Genomic DNA, 22,908 nt, shown 5'->3' with positions numbered 1-22,908 from the left:
TATATTTGTTACTACACCTTAATTCCCATGTTTTTATATGTGTGTATTTTTCTATAATTGTTGCTTTATTACTGGGATATTAAATACCTGGGAGTGGTGTGATCTTGTAATCGTCCTCTGACGTAAAATGATTCTTATTTATTGGCCTATCTCAGCAGGATAGTTCAATTATTATCTAATTAAATCATAAGGAATCTATTCTGCTGACTTTATAGTTATATTTGTGTCTTTTTAAGGTCAGTTTATAATTATTACCTGCAAACTACCCTCGGCTAGTCTGCAAATTAGGCTCTGTGTTTACACTCACGGCTGTTTTAGAGTAGGTGGATTGGGTATATTTTGATAGGAAATACTTACTTTGGTAGCTAATTGCCATATGCCCACATGCTATTATAAGGAAGTTACGTTTGTATCACATTGCTAAACTCCAAGACTTTTGAAGTTTGAGTTGATGCTTTTGTGACAGCTATGAAACAGATACAAGTATTACAATTTGATGGAGAATATACAGCAGAATGCTAGTTATGAAATGAAAGTTGAGGAAGAGAAAACACTTGAAATATTTAGCACCCTTTTCTGAGCTTTACACTGACCTCTGCTGGTAATCATTATAAATGCTGTGAATAAGCACATTATTATTGACCAAATTGTTTTGGAGACTTGCAATCCAATTGCATATCAATTTAAGAATTTTATCCATTTAGTTATTGCTTTCAATTTCATTCAATTCTGTTGTAAACAAAGCCACAATACTGTCTATATATTATTGTATGACTCATATTCGAGTGCAAAACATATACTTTTGTGTCAAAATAAACATCCAACAAGGTAGATGAATTTCTATGTATCCCAAGCTGCTGAAGATGGAGTATGGAAGCACTAGTAGTTATGCTCTTCCTGCACAGCAGGTGGCTGTGTTATCCCTCAGTACCCTCGATCTAGAAATAAAGAACTTTGCTCCTAGAGTTTGATTTAACATTGACGACGGCAAATTCATATGCACAGGGCACTGTAATGAAACTGCTAGCAACTCGAGGGCAATGTAGATAAATGTATTTCTGCCATGGTTGATTGCATCTTCTCTGATATGAGCCATTATAATGCAACGGTAAGGAAATTGGATAGATGGTTCAGAAAGCAAGTGGGCACTTTTAAATGTTTATCTTGTACGTTTTGCTATATGTTGCCTTTTAGACTGGCGCGGTTAAATTATTGTATTTTCTTCACCTGATTTATATCTACGTTATGTTTTATGTAGGCCTACACATCTTTCCTATATTTGCTCTGTCAGTCCTACAAGCTATTTACCATAAACGCACATAGAACATACATGTTATATATCCTATGTTCAGCAGATGTACTTATAAACTAGTTTTAAAAAGTTCCATGACATATAAAGTATGCTGCTCCAAATTAGTACTTTGTACAAGTCAACATTCAAATGAGTAAACGTGGTGGTGGTGGTGGGTGTAAGAATAACAGTTGTAATACAATGGATGTTATACTTTCACTCACCGTCTTCCACCTTGTATCACACAATTGTATGTTCACTTTTTTTTTTTTTAAGTTATCGTGTGGACTTTCACAATGAATGGGATCTCAAGTTTTAATGCACAGCCACGACACAAGATTAGATGCTAATTTGTCTAGTTTGTGGTAGTTAATGAGGCATGATGATAGTTATATTATACCGCTTTCTAGCTGAAGGTGAGTGAAAATAAAATAATAATGAGGGAACACTTTGAAGAGAATCCGTACCCTTTGTGACCTTTCATTACTCTGCTACTAGTATGTATTTGATTTGAACTTCAATATTTATTTGATTGATTTTCCATAATTTGTATTTTCAACATCTAAATTATTTGATTTACATTCATTTATTTACATTTTGAGTTAATGAAATACCCTCCTGTACAAATAATACTTCTTGTTTCTGTTTCGATTGAAAACAAGGAGGTAAATTATTCCTGTAAATAGACGTGTGCTCTGTCTGTTTTTGTACTTTTAAATAAAGCTTTTTTCCTCATTAAAGAAAATGGTCTGTTTAACTCCTTGGATGATTTCAAACACTATAGGGTGATTCCTCATGAAACCAGGACAAAAAAGACCATGATTTTTGGGCATGTTCACAAATTTGAATCCATAGAAAGGTCCTGTGTGGGAAGGATTGTTGACAAATATTTGACATTTATATCAAAGCCTAATAGAGAAATAATGAATCAATGTTGGCATATTTATAACAATTTGGCCTTACCCAGGTCTACTTATCAAACCACATGACCTTTGTTTTGGAGGTGTTACCTGATTAAGGTAAGACAGTAATTCTGCTCATACACTGAACAAAAATATAGTGCATTCGGAAAGTATTCAAACCTCTTCCCTTTTCCACATTTTGGTACGTTACAGCCTTATTCTAAAATGGATCAAAAAAAGTAAAAACATCTACACACAATACCCCTTAATGACAAAGCAAAAACGTTTTTTTGAAATGTTTGCAAACGTATTAAAAATAAAAAAGTATGAGTAAAAAAAAAAGTGTGAGTATTCAGACCCTTTGCTATGAGACTCGAAATTGAGCTCAGCTGCATCCTGTTTCCATTGATCGTCCTTGAGATGTTTCTACAACTTGATTGGAGTCCACCTGTGGTAAATTAAATTGATAAGGCATGATTTGGAAAGGCACACACCTGTCTATTCAAGGTCCCCAGGTTGACAGTGCATACAGCTTCGAGACAGGATTGTGTTGAGGCAAAGATCTGTGGAAGGGTACCAAAAAATGTTAACAGCATTGAAGGTCCCCAAGAACACAATGGCATCCATCATTCTCAAATGGAAGAAGCTTGGAACCACCAGGACTCTTCCTAGAACTGGCCGCCCGGCCAAACTGAGCAATCGGGGGAGAAGGACCTTAGTCCGGGAGGTGATCAAGAACCCGAGAGTTAATCTGTGGAGATGGGAGAACCTTCCAGAAGGACAACCATCTCTGCAGCACTCCACCAATCAGGCCTTTATTGTATAGTGGCCAGATGGAAGCCACTCCTCAGTTAAAGGCACATGACAGCCCGCTTGGAGTTTGCCAAAAGGCACCTAAAGGACTCTCAGACCATGAAAAACAAGATTCTCTGGTCTGATGAAACTAAGATTGAACTCTTTGGCATGAATGCCAAGCGTTACGTCTGAAGGAAACCTGGCACCACCCCTACGGTGAAGCATGGTGGTGGCAGCTTCATGCTGTGGGGATGTTTTTCAGTGGCAGGGACTGGATACTAGAAAGGATCGAGGGAAAGATGAACGGAGCAAAGTACAGAGAGATCCTTGATGAAAACCTGCTCCCGAGCGCTCAGGACCTCAGACTGTGGCAAAGGTTTGCCTTCCATCAGGGCAACAACCCAAAGCACAAGGCCAAGACAATGCAAGAGTGGCTTCGGGACAAGTCTCTGAATGTCCTTGAGTGGCCCAGACTTGAACCCGATCTAACATCTCTGGAGAGACCTGAAAATAGCTGTGCAGCGACGCTCCCCATCCAACCTGACAGAGCTTGAGAGGATCTGTAGAGAAGAATGTGAGAAACATCCCAAATACAGGTGTGCCAAGCTTGTTGTGTCATACCCAAGAAGACGCAAGGCTGTAATCGCTTCAAAAGTTGCTTCAATAAAGTACTGAAAAGGGTTTGAATACTTATGCAAATTTGATATTTTGTTCATTTTTTTGTATAAAAACCCCCAGCTGTTTTTGCTTTGCCATTATGGTCTATTGTGTGTAGATTGATGAGAGAAAAAAACAATTTAATCAATTTAAAAATAAAGCTGTAATGTAACAAAATGTGGAAAAAGTCAAGGGGTCTGAATACTTTCCAAATGCAACATGTAAAATGTTAGTCCCATGTTCTATGAGTTTAAATAAATAATCTTCCAAATGCACAAAAAGCTAAATTCTCTCAAATTTGGTGCCCAAATGTGTTTACATCCCTGTTAGTGAGCATTTATCCTTTGCCAAGATAATCCATCGACCTGACAGGTGTGGATAATATCAAGAAGCTGATTAAACAGCATGATCATTACACAGGTGCACCTTGTGCTAGGGACAACAAAAGGCCACTTTAAAATGTACAGTTTTGCAAACAGCACAATGCCACATATGTCTCAAGTTGTAAGGGAGTGTGCAATTGGCATGCTTACTGCAGGAATGTCTACCAGAGAATTGAATTGAATGTTCATGTCTTTACCATAAACTGCCTCCAGTGTCATTTTAGAGAATTTAGCATTGCGCCCTACTCGCCTCACAACCACAGCCTAGGACCTTCACACCCGGAGGTGCGGGTGCTGAGGAGTATTTCTGTCTGTAATAAAGCCTTTCGGTGGGGGAAAAACTAATTTTGATTGGCTGGGTCTGGCTCCCCATGGCTGCACCCCTGCTCAGTCATGTGAAATTCATGGATTAGGGCCTAATATATTTATTTCAATTGATTGATTACCTTATATGATCTGTAACTCAGTAAAATCTTTGAAATTGTTACATGTTGTTTATATTTTTGTTCAGTATACATTGTGCATATGTAAACTATAGAAAAAAATTGATATATGCACATCCAACTTATCAGGTGCAGGACAGAAGAACAAACCAAAGACAAAAGGAATGTGCGCAACTCTGGTATGCTCCCAACTCTGGTATGCTCCCAACTCTGGTATGCTCCCATGGTGATTTAATCAGATGCACAATAAAGACAAAGTTTCAATCAGAGCTGGATCTTCGTCAGATTGACCTGAGTGGCGGACATTCCTTTTTTTTCTTGCATATTTGCATATATAAACTACACATTGCACATCCAGGCCAAAACGGGACGTTTAAAAAAATACTTTCGTAGTCGCAAGGGTTCCGGAACATCTCTTTAATTGTTTATTTTACCTGAGTGCAAAACTGTGACACAACCAAATAAACCAGAATTCAGTAATAGACACTATAGTTACACTACATCTCAGTGATCACTTTATATCCAACTCTACATCTGTTTCTGCTTTCCCAGTAAGGCAGCAATAATTGGCACATGAGGGTATGGAAAAAGTGATTACATTGCACTTAATTTCCCTAACTTAAACGCAGTTCAAAATGATAGGGTAGATGGTGTCCCTCTATCACAATTTGCCACAAACAGAAACAAAATATATATATTTTCTAATGACATGAAACCAACTTAAATATCATGAAATATCAAACTGATCTGCAGAAATCACTGAAAACACATTGTTAATACTACATAGCTTATTTACAATATAGCAATTTATCAAACTTTGTCATTAAGGTAAACATAACAGCAAACATGCCTTAAAAATTAAACATTGAGACCAAAGTACACTGCATAATTTAACATTTAAACCAATCAAACAATTGCTGTACAAATGTTATCTTCAGTGAATTGAAAGGAACAATAATACGAACATCAGAAACTATAAAGGTTCTACTCAAACTATTTACAATACTGCAAATGTTTTTTTTTAGGGTTAACATTGTAGAGCTCTGCTGAATTATACACTGAAATCCATGCTGAGAAAATTAATGAGAATACCACAACCCTCCAAGTTGGTGGGAGTCGGCCTTATCCTCCAATTTGTCTGTGGCATGCTAGATACAAAGGATTTCAAAGCGCCAAAGTCTAGAGTTTGAAGTTCCTGCTCCAAAGTCAGTTGTGTCTTTGAAAAAATAATTCAGTTCGTCAGGAGACCCAACAGAGGACTGCTGAGCAAATACTTCAAACACGCAAATGCAAGAGATGGTCCTTGAAGTGTCAGAGCCAGCCATGACGGGCACGATTCCTGGGTTCCCTCCTGAAGTCGTACATTAATCAGCTCCTATTTGAAACTCCCATGAATCAGAGAGCGTGGAGTACATACTTCAGCGGCCAGAGAAGAGCTCAGTCACTGCTACGATAGAGACCGAACCAGGATCAGGGAAAATACAAAAATAAAAATTGCATCACTACCTGCCATGTCTGAAACGGCTCAGCAGACAGGATATTTTCCCATAGTATCATGACTAGCAAGGCAGAAACAAAAGGCATCTCATAAGGTTATTAAAATCTCAAATTCGGTCCCCTTCTTGATCTTTCCTGCAATAATTATTCATTAAAAAAATCTCACTTTTAAAAGTTCATACTCTCTTAACTCGTACCCAAATAATATTGTGTCGAAAGCATCAACTGGAGAAAAACACTTCAAAAACCTCACCTCAAACATGTATTTCAACCAGACCGTTTAAAACATGCTCGCTATTTCATAGATGATGTCATCCTCCTCAGCTGGCCAATCAGCTATCTACTCACATTAATATTTTTACCTCACCATTCTATTGTTGGGGTACGCCGACACCATTCCAACACAGAAAAACTGCATACATAAACATTTTTGGAAGGAAAACTTTCACAAATTTTGTAATGAATTATATATAGATCATATTTCATAGAAACACTGGACAGTTACTTTAAAATCAGGACTAAAGTAAAGAGTTAGTCTTAAGAAATGAAATGAAAGAAGATGAAAATGAACCACACAGACGGATGCCAGGTCTGACAGTGGGATATGCTGTGCCAGTGTTGTCCTGGGTGTGGTGAGGAAACAAAGACATGGACACTCGTGGTGGTGGGCGACTCCTTAGAATTCGTCATCAGAGATAATCAGCAGGACTTTGTCAGATTTCTTGGAGCTCTTGCTGCTGCCGCCTGTGCCTGCCTTGCCGTTGTTCTGACTGGGCTGTACCACCTCCTGGGTGGACTGCTGGGTGTACTGCTGGTAGGCTGGGGAGAAGTTGTGGATGGCATCCTGGACCATGTCCCCAGGGTTCATCGTCTCCTTCAGACCACTGGAGATGCTCTGCATGGGGGCGATGTTGTCTAGAAGAACATAACAACAGACACATTTTGACAAGGTCATTCAACTTGTTTATAGGACATAACTTTGATCTGAATATCAAACCACAGAAAATACAATATACAACATGAGAAATACAAGAGTAGTTACGCGTATGAAAACTAAATTCATCCATTTTTGAAGACAAGGTGCTGAAAGAGACTCATTAGGAAAAACTCCCTAGTCTAAAATCACAGTTGATACGAATCTCACTCATTGGTTTTAAGACTGCTCAGTCCTTGTGCCCAGTGTTCCACCACATGAGGACCTCTTGTTAGTGTTCCTATATTCTGTGTTGATGGATGAGAGCATAGAGAGAGATGACAGGGGGTCTGCAGCAATTTAGTGGGAGTGAGGAAAATGTTTCCTCTCCTCTGTCTACCTTCCCAGTCACTTCCCCGACTGAGCCCCTCCAGCTGTGGGTCAGGCTGATATTTGACCCTATAATACCAGGGTGTCTCATCCAACGTCCCGGGAGCAGTCCGGTGCAGACAGAACCAACGCAGCCTTATGTTTCAGGGTCAGCGACAGTGCAGTCTAGCCCAGGTCTCTAGAGGGAAGGCGGCACGGCGGAAGGTTCCGCTGTGCTTCAGGGTCAGAGTAGTGGTTAGGCATGCTCTCCTGAGCTTCTCCTCACAGCTGGCCTGTTTTGCAACTAGGGCTGGGGCTGGCCTCAGTCAGGGTTGGAGGAGGACAGCCTGGAGGTATATAAGCCTCCCAAATCTCCACAGGCATTGAAAACACCACACATGAATGACCTTTTGACACTTCCCAGCCCAGGGAGGGTTGGATGGGGCTGTGACTACAACTCTCAGCAGCAATATCAAAAGGCTAGACCAGTCTTAATGGGAATCTTTCTGGTTCAGGTAATATTTATGCAGTCCAGTCACATACTATAGCACTGAATTATGACCTTTGAATTGGTGCTTTGGTAGAAAATAACAACTCAGTGGGGCATATAAGAAATGTAGCCCCAACACCATGCATCCCTTTGAGAGGGAAAATTAACTTTCAAAACCATACTTTTGGAAACTCCTCAGAGAATAGTCTGGCTTCAGCTGCATTTCATTTACAAGTTTAGACCACAATAAAAATCTAATTTGCTGCTTAACTTTCTGCGGCTACATTACCATTCGTTTTAAATGAATAGCAACTATAGCAAATTAATAATACATTTTGTACGGGAGCACGAAGAAGGCCGAGCATGGGAGAAATCACTATTCATTTTGTCACAAGGTTCTTTTGATCACTCGGCAACATGAAGAGAACACTTTTACCGGTCAAATGTAATGGACATGGAAACATTTCACACTTCATCAGCATTCAGCGATTCCGTTTCTTTCTGCACGTCTGTCTCCTATAGCCCAAGGCCTCAGCAGGACTGCTGTTGCACGAGGGAACAAGCTGAGATGATTGATATCTCCGCAGAAGGCTTTTCCCTTGGTCTCCATTTGTCTTCTGCTCATGTGAAAGGTATTGACGTCAGAGCGGTACTGCTAGTTCCTGCGATTAAGCATATAGTGGCTATGAAATGCTCTTTCTATAGTGTGCTGTGCTAGCAACCTTCCTGTGAGCCATGAGTAATGATGAACACCCTGAAGACCATTCCTCTGCTGACCTCTGGCCTGCCTAGTTCACACTGTTCACTCTTGCCATGTCTCTCTGACTCGTTTCCCATTCCCTGTTTACAGCCAGGGAATGGGACAGAAAACTGCATTGTCACCTAAAGGCAACTTCCAAAATAAAGGAAACACTTGAGTAAATGGGGGATACAAAGTATATTGAAAGCAGTTGCCTCCACACAGGTGTGGTTCCTGAGATAATTAATACATTAACATCCCATTATTTTGTCTACCATGGCTCGGTGACTTTGAAAAAGGGGTCTCAGAGGAGCATAAGGGGTTTAAAGTGTGTGTGTGGGGTCACCAGATCGCAACCCAATTGAACACTTAAGGGAAATTCTGCAGCAGACATATGGTGAGCCATATGTTTGGAACATTGAATTGCAAAGAAATCCCTGTATCGAATCGCAATACATACAGAATCGTGAGAATTGCAATAGATATCGTATCGGCACCCAAGTATGGTGGTAATATCGTGTCCGGCAAATCCCAGCCCACCTAATGACCATTTCATCAGCTCCAACAGATACCTCCCCTCTATATGGACGTGTAGAAGTGCAGTTACCGTGTGTCCCTGGTAGATCGTTCTTCTTCTCCTGGTACACGGTGCAGGTGAAGGCGTAGCGCAGGGCGATAGCAGCGAAGAACATCTCGATGCAGGTGATGAAGTTCTGCCAGCCTGCTGCCACAGTGCCGGCACCCACCTCCTGGCCGTCGATAAACAGGGCGTTAGGGATGACCCCACAGCGCTCCAGGATGGCCAGCAACATACCTAAACGACAAAAAGACAACACCTTCACGTGCTACTCCAGTCTAATGAATCAATTACAATGTATTTTGTAGACTTTTCCAACCCCATCAGGGTTTGAATCTGTTGATATTAAGTCAAGGTAAGGGACCAACGCACCCTGCCAGAAGGACAGGAAGATGACAGATTTGATGGTGAGGAATTTGAGCACGGGTTCATAAGGCCTCAGCAGGTCACTGGTAGCGAAGAAGAAGAGGAAGAGAGCGTACAGGGCCAGGCTGACAGAGATGTTGTAGATGATGGTAATGTAGAGGTATCCTCCATTCACACTGCAGATGGGAACAGGATCAATACAGACGTTAGTAGGGATCTATGTACATTCAGTTTCTGAATTTCCATCCAAATGGAATACTCATATTGTAAATATCAATGTCTAATAGATTCATGTGAAATGTAAAAAGCAAAAAAAAAACACAATGAGTAGTGCGAGCATGCGAAGGGAAGTTGAATGGGTGAAATGGAATGGAATGAAAAGGTTGTGCTCACTTAAAGTCTCCATCATGATATTTGCCAAAGGCCTGCAGGAGGATGGTGATGACGGCCATGATGGGTTTGACGACACAGAACTGAAGAGTGGCCTGCATGACATCAATACAGGATGGGACATGCATTGAACACAGAAACAAAACAAGGAACAATGCAGGTGACAACTACTTCATGCTGGTTATTGGATTTGAAAGGTAGCCAACTGTACGTCTTCAAACACTGAGTAATCTATGAAATGAATGAACATTTTGTGGAAATTGTGTGTCTATCAATTTGCAATGTATGATATAATATGTTAAAAAATCTAAAAAATATGCATGTATTGACCTTATGCCAAAACAATGTACCCTCTGAAGTAATGTTAAAGTACACTAAGGGGCATGTGATTGAGTTTCAAGGGTCAGTAGTTTTCCTTACTGGGGCTACCTGCAGACCATTAAATGGGAAATTATATAGCAACTTTAGGACAGGCTGGTGCTTTTGGATTAGAGGTCCTCCTCTTGAAACCCGGAGTAATCTCTAAATGCAGTTATTGATTCCATTCCCTCCAACTTGTCGTCTCACAGAGCAGATATAGTTCTATCCCTTTCAACTCTGCTATCGGAGGGAAGAGAACAGCAAGGTTGTGCTTTGAAACCACCCCACGTAGGTGTCCAGCCAGAACATGCCAAGTGTTAATCAGCTCCATTTTCTGGACATCTATTCACTGTTCTGAGGACATACCTTTCAGATCCAATAGCCATCAGGGTAAGACTCAGAGCACAGACTGCATCCCCAAGACACTATGGGGACAGTCTCAAGCTGACAGCTCATGTTATTTCTCTGTGATTATTACAGAGCTGCTTTTACCTGTTCTCAGATTGCTTTCATTTTCCTTTTTAACCAGTCAACCTTATCCTCTAAAAAGTGGACAGACAATTATAATGGCTGTCATTTCGCAATAGAGGAGCGATCTTGCTTTTGAAAAAAGTTCAATGAGGTGACATTGAAATAACAAATCACAATTTCCTATTTCCATATTTTCAGAGTGCTCTCATCACCCAAGCAGGGAGGGAGATGGAAACTCACCTGTTTACAGAATCTTAAAAAGCCAATAGAGTAGCTTATTCCACCTAAGCAGCAGGTACCATACATACAGCTCGACCTGGGAATGATAGAAAATGTGTGGTCACAAATGTAGCCTTTGAATGTGTACGAGATTTAAAGACATCATTCTAGTGTCCAAAATACAAGACAGCATTATCCTTGAAGTCAGACTACCTTAAAACAAGATCAAGAAGTTAATTAGAGGAAATGACAGACTGACCCTGGGTGACTGCAAGACTTGCAATACGAACTGAAAAATCCACAACATTCTGGGTGGGTTTTATGAAAGCTACTTGCATAGCGTGTAGTATGAGACCATGGTATGGGGGATGGGACTGGGAGCACTCACTCAATGGACTTCCCTCGAATCTCGGACATGATGGCACTCTCTCCCCCGAGGTACTCAAAGGACAGGCTCAGGAAGTTGTAAATCACAAATGCTGTCACGGAGAGAAGGGACAAAGTCACTCACATACATTCCTGTACATTATGATGGAATGTTGTTCACAACACTGATTCTAGGTTTTGAAAGTGGGGGTCATTTTCAAAAACAACAATTCAACGTCACGGGTCAGTCCGTTTGAAAATGGAATCCGTAGTAGAGGGAAACAGCACCACTGGCCGCCCCACCACCACAGTTATTGTTTTTGTTGCTGAGCTGAGGAGCGCTGTGCAGCGTGGTAAAACATTTTTTGCAGTAGATATTGTGCTCTTCCGCGCGTTCAATGATGTTGTAATATCACAAACAGATGTGGCTGTTTCACCACTAACTCTCTACACGGGTGGGAATTAGCCTACATGGATAGGGCTACATTTCTTTCAGGAGAAATATGAAATGCATAACCATGGTAGCAATTAAAAGGGAACAGTTTAGAGACAACGGGGAAATTATTACACCAAATAGGTGAGGACACAACAGTTCACCTGACAACACTGAATCCAAAACATTACACTGTTGATTTTATGTGCATTTTACATTTACTGTACTTTTCACCGCATCGGTTGATTCCGAAATCAGAAAATACTCTTGATACATTCAGTAACATGATGAGAATATTCCCTGGAAAATGTGGGGTAGGCGCAACATAAGAAAAAAAAATGACAAGGGTTTGAGTGAGAGGTGGCTACACACCTCTCCAAAGTGTAGTTTCAACGCACGTTTATGACTAAAAGAAGAGTCTTCCACTGTAAAGGTGCTTTTCGCTCTCCTAGCTGTTCCGTTGAGGAATTAGAGCAAGCATACTTCTAGTTATTTTGTTTGGAACACAACCCTGCCATCACTCAATTACTGTTGTCGTTTACGCAATCCAAAAACTGACCATTACAAATCACGATCTGGGTCAAGTGGGCATCATTTGAAAGCCTGTTCTTTTGCCAACATGACTAGCTAAATTATAAAATATCTTACAGTGTTAGGATTTCACAATGCAATACAGGAAAACAGATCATAATTTTGTTGCGCATAGAAAGGTGTCACGACTGCATTCAGGTGCGTGTGCCACAGGGGAGTTTGTCACAATAGACAAACATAGGCTCGTTCTGTTCACAATAACCCTGGGTGTGCCATCATCTCAACATGTACATTAAACATAGTGATTGATCATAAACGTCGACACTGTATATGACATTAGTTTTATGATATGAAAATGTGAAGTGCACATTTGGACTCATGGGTGTTTGGCCTGCTTGTATGACATCAAAGCAGTGTTTATTATAATCCTCAACTTCTCATATTCCAAAATACATAGAGTTCTCTTAATTTACAACACTTCCCTCACTCAGACAACAAAACATTTGCTAAAGTCGTCCAATTCGCGGGAGGGACGAAAGTGACACCGCTTGGGCGCTCAAGTTCAGCACGGATGTCGGAACCCATACAGCACTGAAGTGCATGTATAGCATTTTACTGCACAGCCAATGCCTTCCAATTTAGCCGTTTATTGGTGCCCAAATCTGCCATTTCAACCCGTATACGGGTATGAGTGTAAAGGGCTACCGGTTCCAGCTAATCTCAGTAAATATTAATGTTCTGTCTATATAAATCATTCCTCATAAACATGGATTTTAAAGATATATTTGTCAATCTGTGAGCATTCTGTGCTGCAGGTAATATTGTGGGCCAGATTGTGATGATAGCACTGTAGAGATCTTCCGTCCTAATTTAGGAGCTGTGGAAACTGAAATTATACTTTGGTGAGAGGGCTTCACTTTACAATAATCATATTTTTTTACCAATCGATGGTTCTCTGTCCTTCAAATCATTGGTTGCCATTTCAGGAGAGGTTTAAAAAAAGCAAATGGAAGTTACACTCTCAAGTATCAGGGGCACAGAGTTTCACACAGTGCTTTAGCCCTGGCCATGCTGACTCAATGCAATGCAACAGTTACCCTGCTTTTAGATGCTGATTTTAGAGAGCAATCTCCACCACCAATCATAAACTTGTCTCAAACACTAAATTCATCTGGTCAATAATGTATGTGAAATACTAATAGTTTTGTCCATATATTAAATGACACTTAAACAATTCTGCATGTGATTCTCTCTGCCATTGTTAAAGTACTACAGTCTTTTCTTATTGCTTCGGTACATAATGACTATTAAAGAAAGGCTTTTCAGAGGAAAATTCGTGAGACATTAAAAATTAAATGTGAAGAATAGCTATGAGGAAGATGAACATTTCCTTTATGTTTGAATTAAAAACAACTCTTAACTAGTTTAGTTTGGATTAGAATGATCTGAACTAAAGTACATCCCTTTTCCACCTTTTGCAAAAAATAGAATACAAAAACCACCAAGCCTAAGAGGAAAAAAGACAGGTCTGAAAGTCTACACGCCCTGGAAACAGAACACCACGAACAATAGGACCTCTCTGCCCATAGGGAAGAACTGACAGGTGAGGAAAAACAGGTTGGGCCAGTCCGTTTTAGCTTCAATCATTCTAGCCATTAAATATTTTTTCAGAACTCATAATAGGTCTAAATGTCATTACTGGCCAGACAGAACTCGCCCGGTGTCTGAATACTGCCGCCTGTACAGGTGCTTATAGAGTAAACCGCTGTCAAGGCGCTGGCTGAGATATGAGGCAACAGCGAAAGGGAGGAGAAGGGTGGGGTGGTTGGTTTACCGTACCTTCATAACAGTCTCGGACGGAGTCAAAGTAGACATAGTACTGGTCGTTGCTGATGAAGAGCAGGCTGAGCCAGGAGTCGAACGCATAGATTGGCACGATGAAAAGAATGCGAATGATGTAGCGCTGCTCGTTAGGGACCGTGTAGGACCTCAGGTGTGTGTAGATCTGGAAAAGGAACACAGAAACAAAACAAAAAGAGTTATTAAAATAACAAGAGCACTGACTAGGCAAAAGTGCATTGAGGTATTCAAATCCCAGTTTCAGCCCCTAGACCAACCATTATGAATAATTGAGCTAAACCTGACGAGCAGTATTAGGGGGCCAGTGCTTCAAAGAGATGGGTTCTTATGAATAAACGGCACTTCCTCGGAACCCTCTCAAGGCACGATTTGGCTATCACACAGGGCCCAACAGGCTTTAGAAGGACAGCATTACAGCATTGACTAAAATATATTTAAAAAAAGGACCGTGTCTGTAGGTTTGGGGTCGAGAGGTAAGAAAAAGATAGAGGAGGGTAAAAATGAAAACCCAGAATGATAACACTGCATAATTGGGGTAACAAGGTGAGCGGGATGAATTTCTGCTGATCAAGGCAAACGCTTGACTGAAAAGTGAACGTCTGTGTTATAGGATCAACTCTCCTAGAGATGTGTTAGACTGACGTTTTTACACTTGGGAGGGAGAACAGAAAGAAGTAGAGGGGTGCACTGCTTCAAAACTTGTGTCTCAGACGGTTGAATTTGATTGAACTCTTCAATTTCACTGAATCATTTAAAAACCTAATGCAGTATGTGAATGCTAAATGGTGTAGCATGATTCCCTATTCTAGGAACCAACATTTTTCAGAATTGGAGTCAAGGCCATGGGGTGAAGGAAAGTTCAGAGCATCCATTACATAATTCAGTTTGTGAAGCACATAATCAACTACATATTTTCAAGGGCAAATGCCAAAGGAAACTAAAAGCAATGGTCAGAGTTGAGTATTGCAGTTTGATCCATTTCAAGTGGTGCACCATGGCATTTCTTGACTTCAGGTCCACTTACACAGACTCATGCAACATGATTAAATGGCCATTAGAGGTGGCACATTAGAGGCTGGCCAATGCCAGGGCGTGATGCATGGGGCTCTCCTGAGAAGTGAAGCAGGCTGCAGACTGATGTCCTCCATTTCCCCTGAATGGCTGGTGGAAAGACTGCGGTCCTCCAGGCTCCATAATGCTGAGCTGACAGGCAGACAGACAGAGCTGTGCCCTGGGTAATGACTCTGCTCTAGCCTGACTCAGACTCAATACCCGTCTTCCTTAGTTGAGCAGTAACCCAAGTCCATCCCCCAGCTAATTTCAGTTGGTCTGTGAAAGGCGTATAACTCTACCTCATAACACTCCCCAGCCCGCCCCTGGCACTGACAGCTGTGACACACCAAACGTCCATGTTGGAATGAGAAAGTGTGTGGAGTTTATACCAAGCAGTGTCCGTGAGAAAGTGAGAGGGGCGCGCACTGAGCCCGACAGCTCTATACAGAACACCCAGACAGAATGAGAAGACCACACATCACACTGACTATAGTGTGATATTATGACCCTCCTCTCTCCATGACAAGCTGCCCCGGGAAGTGGGAGGTCTGAACAGTGTAGTGTGTCAGAGAACATCAGTAACACTCCATAGCACTGTAACACCTGGTGCTTTGGTCCACAGTGAGCAGACTAGGATATCTAAGATCAGCATCGACCAGCATACAGTGTTAGTATGCAGAATTGGGAGAGGAGGAAAACTCTCCAGAGACAGTCTTACGGAGGAAAATCTGATGATACACCAGAATACTAAATAAAACCAATCCTGTTGGGAAGGCTGTTTTTAATCTCCCTGCGTGTTTGCCTCATGCAACCCTGCAACTATCTCACGGGCCACATATGTTCATATCTGGCCTGCTTCGATGGGGAGTGGATGGGAAAACAAAGTACTCCAAAACTAAAACAGATGGACGGAACGGGAGACTCCATGGAATGCCAAATTGACAGTATTTTTTGCGTGTTGTAAAAAAAACATCTAATTAAAAAATTGTAGAACTCCTTTTATGAACAATTTCAATTTTATAAGACATGTTAAATCTAGTAAAACAAAAAGGGTATGCTCGCTATGCCAGAGGTATGCCTACTTCTGCTTGACGTATTTTCAGTAATAAAGTATGAGCTGATGATAATGTGAAACGTATCAGAAATGTTGCAACCAGCGTATAGAAAAGGTCAGCACATGAACCCTGGGGACAATAACACCATCATATTCCTATCTAGAAATATCGTGATCATCTAAATCTCCAACCAGAGCCAACACAGTGGGACTCCCTGGGGGCTTCCTGTCTATACAGCCGCTAAAGGTTGGATGGACCCATTCTCAGCAGCACTCAGGTTTATCGGTTCATCAGCACAATATGAGAAGAGACGGCTCGCTCCCCAATGCTGAGCAGCATAAAACACACAGGTCCTTCGCTGATTGCCCCTCGCAAAACGTGATCCTCTCCTTTTATTACGTCGCTGGAAATGTGACCTCGACAACACCTGCACATCTCTGCTGATAATGCATGCCATTCAAATGTCCACCCTCTCTGCAGTTGATGAAACCGCAGTCTGGTGATAAGTATCACCATCGTCTCCACTGAAAGATTACAGCAAGAGACTGAGTAAATAGCAATAACTGAAGAAAAAAACACCCTTCAGTAAGCCTATAATGAATGTGAATATAATCATGGATAGGCCTTATTATACTTGGTTAAAGTTATATAACTGCCCTGCCCAGCCATTTGATCGATGACGGCTCTGTTTGCATTGTGTTGTTATCAGTGGTAGTCACGGTCAATGGAAGTGCCCGCAAACAGCAACACTAATGGATCACCTAGTAACAATTAAGAAACAATGACACACTATGTACAAACCGTCACTTTACAGATAGGAGCCAATTAACTTTCACACTCAGCCTTGCCTCTCAATGATGGAGACAGCGAGGAGAAAGTAGGTCTGGTCAACACCTGATACTGGATCAAATGTAGAAGTGAAAAACACAAAACAAAATGTATTGTCTGGCTGGAGTCTTCGCCCTCTGGTAAGGGTGTAGGCAACCCACAACACCTTCCTAGCTCCCATTACATATTTGCATTTGTTTGCCTAAAAGCTGAGTGATACTGACAACGCCTGGAGCCATGCTTTTAACTTGCCACTGATTTTGTTCACAAGATTCACATCAAAACGAGTACAGAGGCAGAAAACTGACAAAATGTAACCTACCTGATGGCAAGTGAGGAGCAGTGCTGACCAGACAAAGATCCCCGACAGAGCTTGAGCAGCAGTCGTATTCAAGAAGATATCGTGTGCCACAATAGTCCCATTCCCTGTTTGAATTATTGTCATGTTGGATATGTCTGACTTGTTAAGAATTGGAGATGCGAAACGTATGAGAGACTCATTTTGGGGGACCTCCGAGTCCATCGCCATCTCCTCTGAGGTGCTGTTCATCTGAAACAATAAAAAGTGTTGTTTGGGTAAATGAGGAAGCTTTAGGCCAGGGATAGTCAAATAGATTCAGCCGCGGGCCAATTTTTTCTTGAGTGGATAGTCAGGGGGTCAGAACATAATGACAAATAATTTGTAGACTTCAAATTAACCGCAAGAAGCCTAAACAGATACAATATTTGACTAAAACATAAATCATTTCAAACCTTGCTAACATTTGAAAATGATCACATATCACTTAGAGCTGATTTGCAGGTGTTTTTACAGGCTTATGTCCCCCCCCCCCCCAAAAAAAAACTATATATACACAGTGCATTCAGAAAGTATTCAGACCCTCTCCTTTTTCCACATTTTGTTACGTTACAGCCGTATTCCAAAATGGATTAAAAAAAACAAAAACAATCCTCAATCTACACACAATACCCCATAATGACAAAGTGAAAACAGGTTATTTATGTTTGCAAATGTATAAAAAAACAACAACTGAAATTCCTTATTTACGTGAGTATTCAGACCATTTCCTATTAGACTATAATTATTTGTTTTACCTTTATTTAACTAGGCAAGTCATTTAAGAACAAATTCTTATTTTCAATGCCTAGGAACAGTGGCCTGCCTGTTCAGAGGCAGAACGACAGATTTGTACCTTGTCAGCTCGGGGGTTTGAACTTGCAACCTTCCGGTTACTAGTCCAACGCTCTAACCATTAGGCACCTGAACTCAGGTGCATGCTGATTCCATTGATCATCCTCCAGCCCAGCTGTGGTAAATTCAATTGATTGGACATGATTTGGAAACTGTCTATATAAGGTCCCACAGTTGACAGTGCACGTCAGAGCAAAAACCAAGCCATGAGGTCGAAGGAATTGTTCATAGCGCTCCGAGACAGGATTGTGTTGAGGCACAGATCTGGAGAAGGGTACCAATATATTTCTGCAGCATTGAAGGTCCCTAAGAACACAGTGGTCTCCATCATTCTTAAATAGAAGAAGTTTGGAAGCACCAAGACTCTTCCGAGAGCTGGCTGCCGGCCAAACTGAGCAATCAGGAGAGAAGGGCCTTGGTCAGGGAGGTGACCAAGAACCCGATGGTTACTCTGACAGAGCTCCAGAGTTCCTCTGTGGAGATGGGAGAACCTTCCAGAAGGACAACCATCTCTGCAGCACTCCACCAATCAGGCCTTTATGGTAGTGGCCAGACAAAAGCCACTCCTCAGTAAAAGGCACGACAGCCCGCTTGCATTTTGCCAAAAGGCACCTAAAGACTCTCAGACCATGATGATGAAACCAAGATTGAATTGTTTGGCCTGAATGCCAAGTGTCTGGAGGAAACCTGGCACCATCCCTACGGTGAAGTATGGTAGTGGCAGCATCATGCTGTGGGGATATTTTTCAGCGGCAGGGACTGGGAAACTAGTCAGGATCGAGGGAAAGATGAACGGAGCAAATTACAGTGAGATCCTTGATGACAACCTGCTCCAGAGCATTCAGAACCTCAGACTGGGGTGAAGGTTTATCTTCCAACGGGACAACAACCCTAAGTACACAGCCAAGACAACGCAGAAGTGGCTTTGGGACAAGTCTCTGAACGTCCTTGAGTGGCCCAGCCACAGCCCGGACTTGAACCCGAATTAACATCTCTGGAGAGACCTGAAAATAGCTGTGCAGCAACACTCCCCATCCAACCTGACGGAGCTTGAGAGGATCTGCAGAGAAGAATGGGAGAAACTCCCCAAATACAGGTGTGCTAAGCTTGTAGTGTCATACCCAAGAAGACTTGAAGCTGTAATTGCTGCCAAATTTACTTAAAGTACTGAGAATACAGTCTGAGCCAGGGGTCTGTTACTTGAACTCTGGGAAGCATTTATTTGGGCTGCAATTTCTGAGGCTGGTAACTCTAATGAACTTATCCTCTGCAGCAGAGGTAACTCTGGGTCTTCCTTTCCTGTGGCGGTCCTCATGAGAGCCAGTTTCATCATAGCGCTTGATGGTTTTTCGACAGCACTTGAAATGTCCCTTATTGACTGACCTTCATGTCTTAAAGTAATGATGGACTGTCATTTTTCTTTACTTATTTGAGCTGTTCTTGCCATAATATGGACTTGGTATTTTACCAAATAGGGCTATCTTCTGTATACCACCCCTACCTTGTCACAACACAACTGCTTGGCTCAAATGCATTAAGAAGGAAAGAAATTCCACAAATTAACTTTTAACAAGGCACACCTGTTCATTGAAATGCATTCCAGGTGACTGCCTCATGAAGCTGGTTGAAACAATGCCAAGAGTGTGCAAAGCTCTCATCAAGGCAAAGGGTGGCTACTTTGAAGAATCTAAAACATATTTTGATTTGTTTAACACTTTTGTTTACTACATGATTCCATATGTGTTATTTCATAGTTAATGTCTTCACTATTATTCTACAATGTAAAAAAAAAAAGAGCCTTGAATGAATAGGCGCCCAAACTTTTGACTGCTACTAATATATATATATATATATATATATATATATATATATATATATATATATATATATATAAACGCAACATGTAAAGTGTTGGCCCCATGTTTCATGAGCTGAAATAATAAATCCCCCCAAAATGTCCATACACACAAAAAGCTTATTTTTCTAAAATTGTGTGCATATTTGTTTCCATCCCTGTTAGTGTGCATTTCTCCTTTGACAAGATAATCCATCCACCTGACAGGTGTGGCATATCAAGAAGCTGATTCAACAGCAAAACACAGGTGCACCTTGTGCTGGGGACAATAAAAAGCCACAAAATGCAGTTGTCACACAAAACAATTCCACAGATGTCTCAAGTTGAGGGAGCGTGCAGTTGGCATGCTGACTGCAGAAATGTCTACTAGAGCTGTTGCCAGAGAATGTAATGTTTATTTTTCTACCATAAGCCAACTCCAACATTGTTTTAGAGAATTTGGCCTCAAAAACGCAGAACACGTGTAACCACGCCAGTCCAGGGTCTCTGCATCCGGCTTCTTCATCTATGGAATTGTCAGGACAGCTGATGAAATTGTGGGTTTGCATAACTGAAGAATTGATGCACAAACTGTCAGAAACCGTCTCAGGGAAGCTCACCTGCATGCTCGTCGTCCTCACCAGGGTCTTGACCTGACTGCAGTTGGCAAATGCTCACCTTTGATGGCCAACTGGCATGCTGGAGAAGTGTGCTCTACATGGATGAATCCAGGTGTACCAGGCAGATGGCAAACAGCGTGTATGGCGTTGTGTGGACGAGTGGTTTGCTGGTGTCAATGTTGTGAACAGAGTGCCCCATGCTGGCGGTGGTGTTAGAGATCACAGATAGAAACTCAGAAACCGTGGGGGGCCAAATAAATTATTTGGCCAGTGGCTGCCAGTTGGGGAACCCTGCTCTAGGCTCAGTTGTGGAAAAAGTATGCAATTATCATACTTGAGTAAAAATAAATATACTTCAATAGAAAATGACTCAAGTAAGAGTGAAAGTCACCCAGTAAAATAGTACTTAAGTAAAAGTCTAAAGGTATAAATAATTTCAAATTCCTTCTATTAAGCAAACCAGAAGGCACCCACCAAAAACACTACTTAAATTGTACTTTAAAGTCTTTTTACACCACTGTCTAGGCTACATACATATAGGAAATCATATTTTAAATGTCCTAAACATTTGCATGACAATCAGCTGCTGGTTTATGAAAAAGCGCAGGTTCTATGAGCTGTTAACTTCTTAATAACATAACAAAAAATATAAGATCACAACTGCCGTATAAAATACCATAAAACACTAGCAGATCAGCTCCATGTGATTTTAATTTGGGAACTCTGTTCCAAAATGTTCCACGCGTAATAGAGAGATATATTTGATCGTATACAAATGTGGACAAGGGTTGAAATTATTATGTTTTAGGCTTCTTGCGGTCAATGTGCCATCTAAAAATTATTTGTAATTATGTTCCGGTGTTCTGACAGATGGGGAATTTTCGGCACAACACCCGCCCATGACCACCCGCTCAAGAAAAAAAATAGTCCCGCGGCTGAATCTACAGTAGTTGATGATCCCTGTGATAGGCCTGTGTGAATTATCAAGAAAAAAACAACCACAACCTTAATAATCTGTCTGAGAAACCTGTTGCATGGGCAAGTCATAGCCTACACGCCTATGTCCAAACAAATATTTGTAATTACTTAGTTATATGTAAGCTACATAGGTAAAATACTCTGGAGTATCCATTTTGAGCGAAATAAACTTAAAATAGAACGGGCAGGTATAAATCGTGCCCTTTCTCAAAAATACATTTGGAATGGAACAAATAATAGAAATAAAGATTATTTAGCTGATGTTATCGAATACAATTACCAGTGAGCTTGCTGAGAAATGTCTTCCTTTCAAAACGTACGACGAAGGATTCAATACTTCCTTGTTGTGAAGACAGGTGTAATGGGAGTTCGAAGTCCACAGAGCCGGTGAAGGTTGAACTGACTCAGTCAGTGTAGGTTATTCGAATAAAGGAGGATTTAGGCCTATGTTTTAATTAATTTTCTAATAAAAGCGACACAGATAATACCGAATATAAACTCTCTGGACTATTGCCCCTTCTCAATAAACTGCAACATCAGGTATTTATTAATTGCGCTGTTTCTGTTTCAAAACGTTTCGTCGCAACAGAAACCGTTTAATCCAAAGGAAAAGGTTTTGCAACGATAACGAGTTTCAATTGGACAAATTCAGATAGGTCCCTCCCAATTTCCGTCCGTTCGCTGTTTGCGTCCGTTCTTACACGGTAAACGGTTTCCGTTGCCACTCATGAATACACCCCAGGTAAACACTCGGGTGGAACATGGACGTAGAAGCGGTCATCGTCATGTGACACAACCATAGGCCAAGTAGCATGTACACTCTTTGCATGTCCATCCAGTCGTGTGTGTGCAATAAGTGAGAACTTTGTGGATAAATGTGGTCTGTGGTTGAGGCCAGTTGGACATACTGCCAAATTCTCTTGGATTTTTTAAAATGTATTTCAGCTCATGAAACATGGGACCAACACTTTACACTGAAAAAATATATAAACGCAACATGTAAGGTGTTGTTACCATGTTTAAGGAGCTGACAAAATAAAGTCCAGAAAAGCTCAATACCCACAAAAAGCTTATTTCTCTTAAATTTTGGGCACAGCCCTGTTATTGAGCATTTCTCCTTTGCCAAAGTGTGACATATCAAGAAGCTGATTAAACAGCATGATCATTACACAGGTGCACCTTGTGCTGGGGACAATAAAAAGGCCACTTTAAAATGTGCACACAACACAATGCAACAGGTGTCTCAAGTTGAGGGAGTGTGCAATTGGCATGTTGACAGCAGGAATGTCCACCAGA

The 22,908-nt window shown here is 41.2% G+C and overlaps 1 protein-coding gene across 1 annotated transcript; it reads right to left on the bottom strand.

Annotated features, from left to right (window-relative positions):
- Nucleotides 1–4,873: 4,873 nt before the first annotated feature.
- LOC139421211 (transmembrane protein 184B-like) lies at nt 4,874–22,359 on the bottom strand. The gene is made up of 9 exons (XM_071171878.1): nt 21,893–22,359; nt 17,311–17,538; nt 14,032–14,197; nt 11,251–11,341; nt 10,884–10,959; nt 9,816–9,907; nt 9,429–9,598; nt 9,087–9,293; nt 4,874–6,883 (listed from the first exon to the last, which is right to left on the bottom strand). Exons 2-9 carry the CDS (start codon nt 17,536–17,538, stop codon nt 6,645–6,647), a joined length of 1,269 nt encoding a protein of 422 aa, XP_071027979.1. The 5' UTR covers nt 21,893–22,359; the 3' UTR covers nt 4,874–6,644.
- Between the last annotated feature and the right edge of the window lie 549 nt (nt 22,360–22,908).

The sequence above is a fragment of the Oncorhynchus clarkii genome, chromosome 12 (assembly GCF_045791955.1).
Source record: "Oncorhynchus clarkii lewisi isolate Uvic-CL-2024 chromosome 12, UVic_Ocla_1.0, whole genome shotgun sequence".
NCBI classification, from domain to species: domain Eukaryota; kingdom Metazoa; phylum Chordata; class Actinopteri; order Salmoniformes; family Salmonidae; genus Oncorhynchus; species Oncorhynchus clarkii.
Note: the sequence above shows the minus strand (reverse complement) of the source record. Positions and strands in the feature narration are given on the sequence as shown.

Excerpts from the sequence above, each read along its gene's own strand:
- LOC139421211 (XM_071171878.1), bottom strand. The coding sequence starts at position 17,538 with ATGAACAGCACCTCAGAGGAGATGGCGATGGACTCGGAGGTCCCCCAA. Across the intron at positions 14,198-17,310 it reads TGCTCCTCACTTGCCATCAG|ATCTACACACACCTGAGGTC; the intron begins GTAGGTTACATT and ends TTCCTTTTCCAG. Across the intron at positions 10,960-11,250 it reads ATTCGAGGGAAGTCCATTGA|GTCGAGCTGTATGTATGGTA; the intron begins GTGAGTGCTCCC and ends TATCATTCCCAG.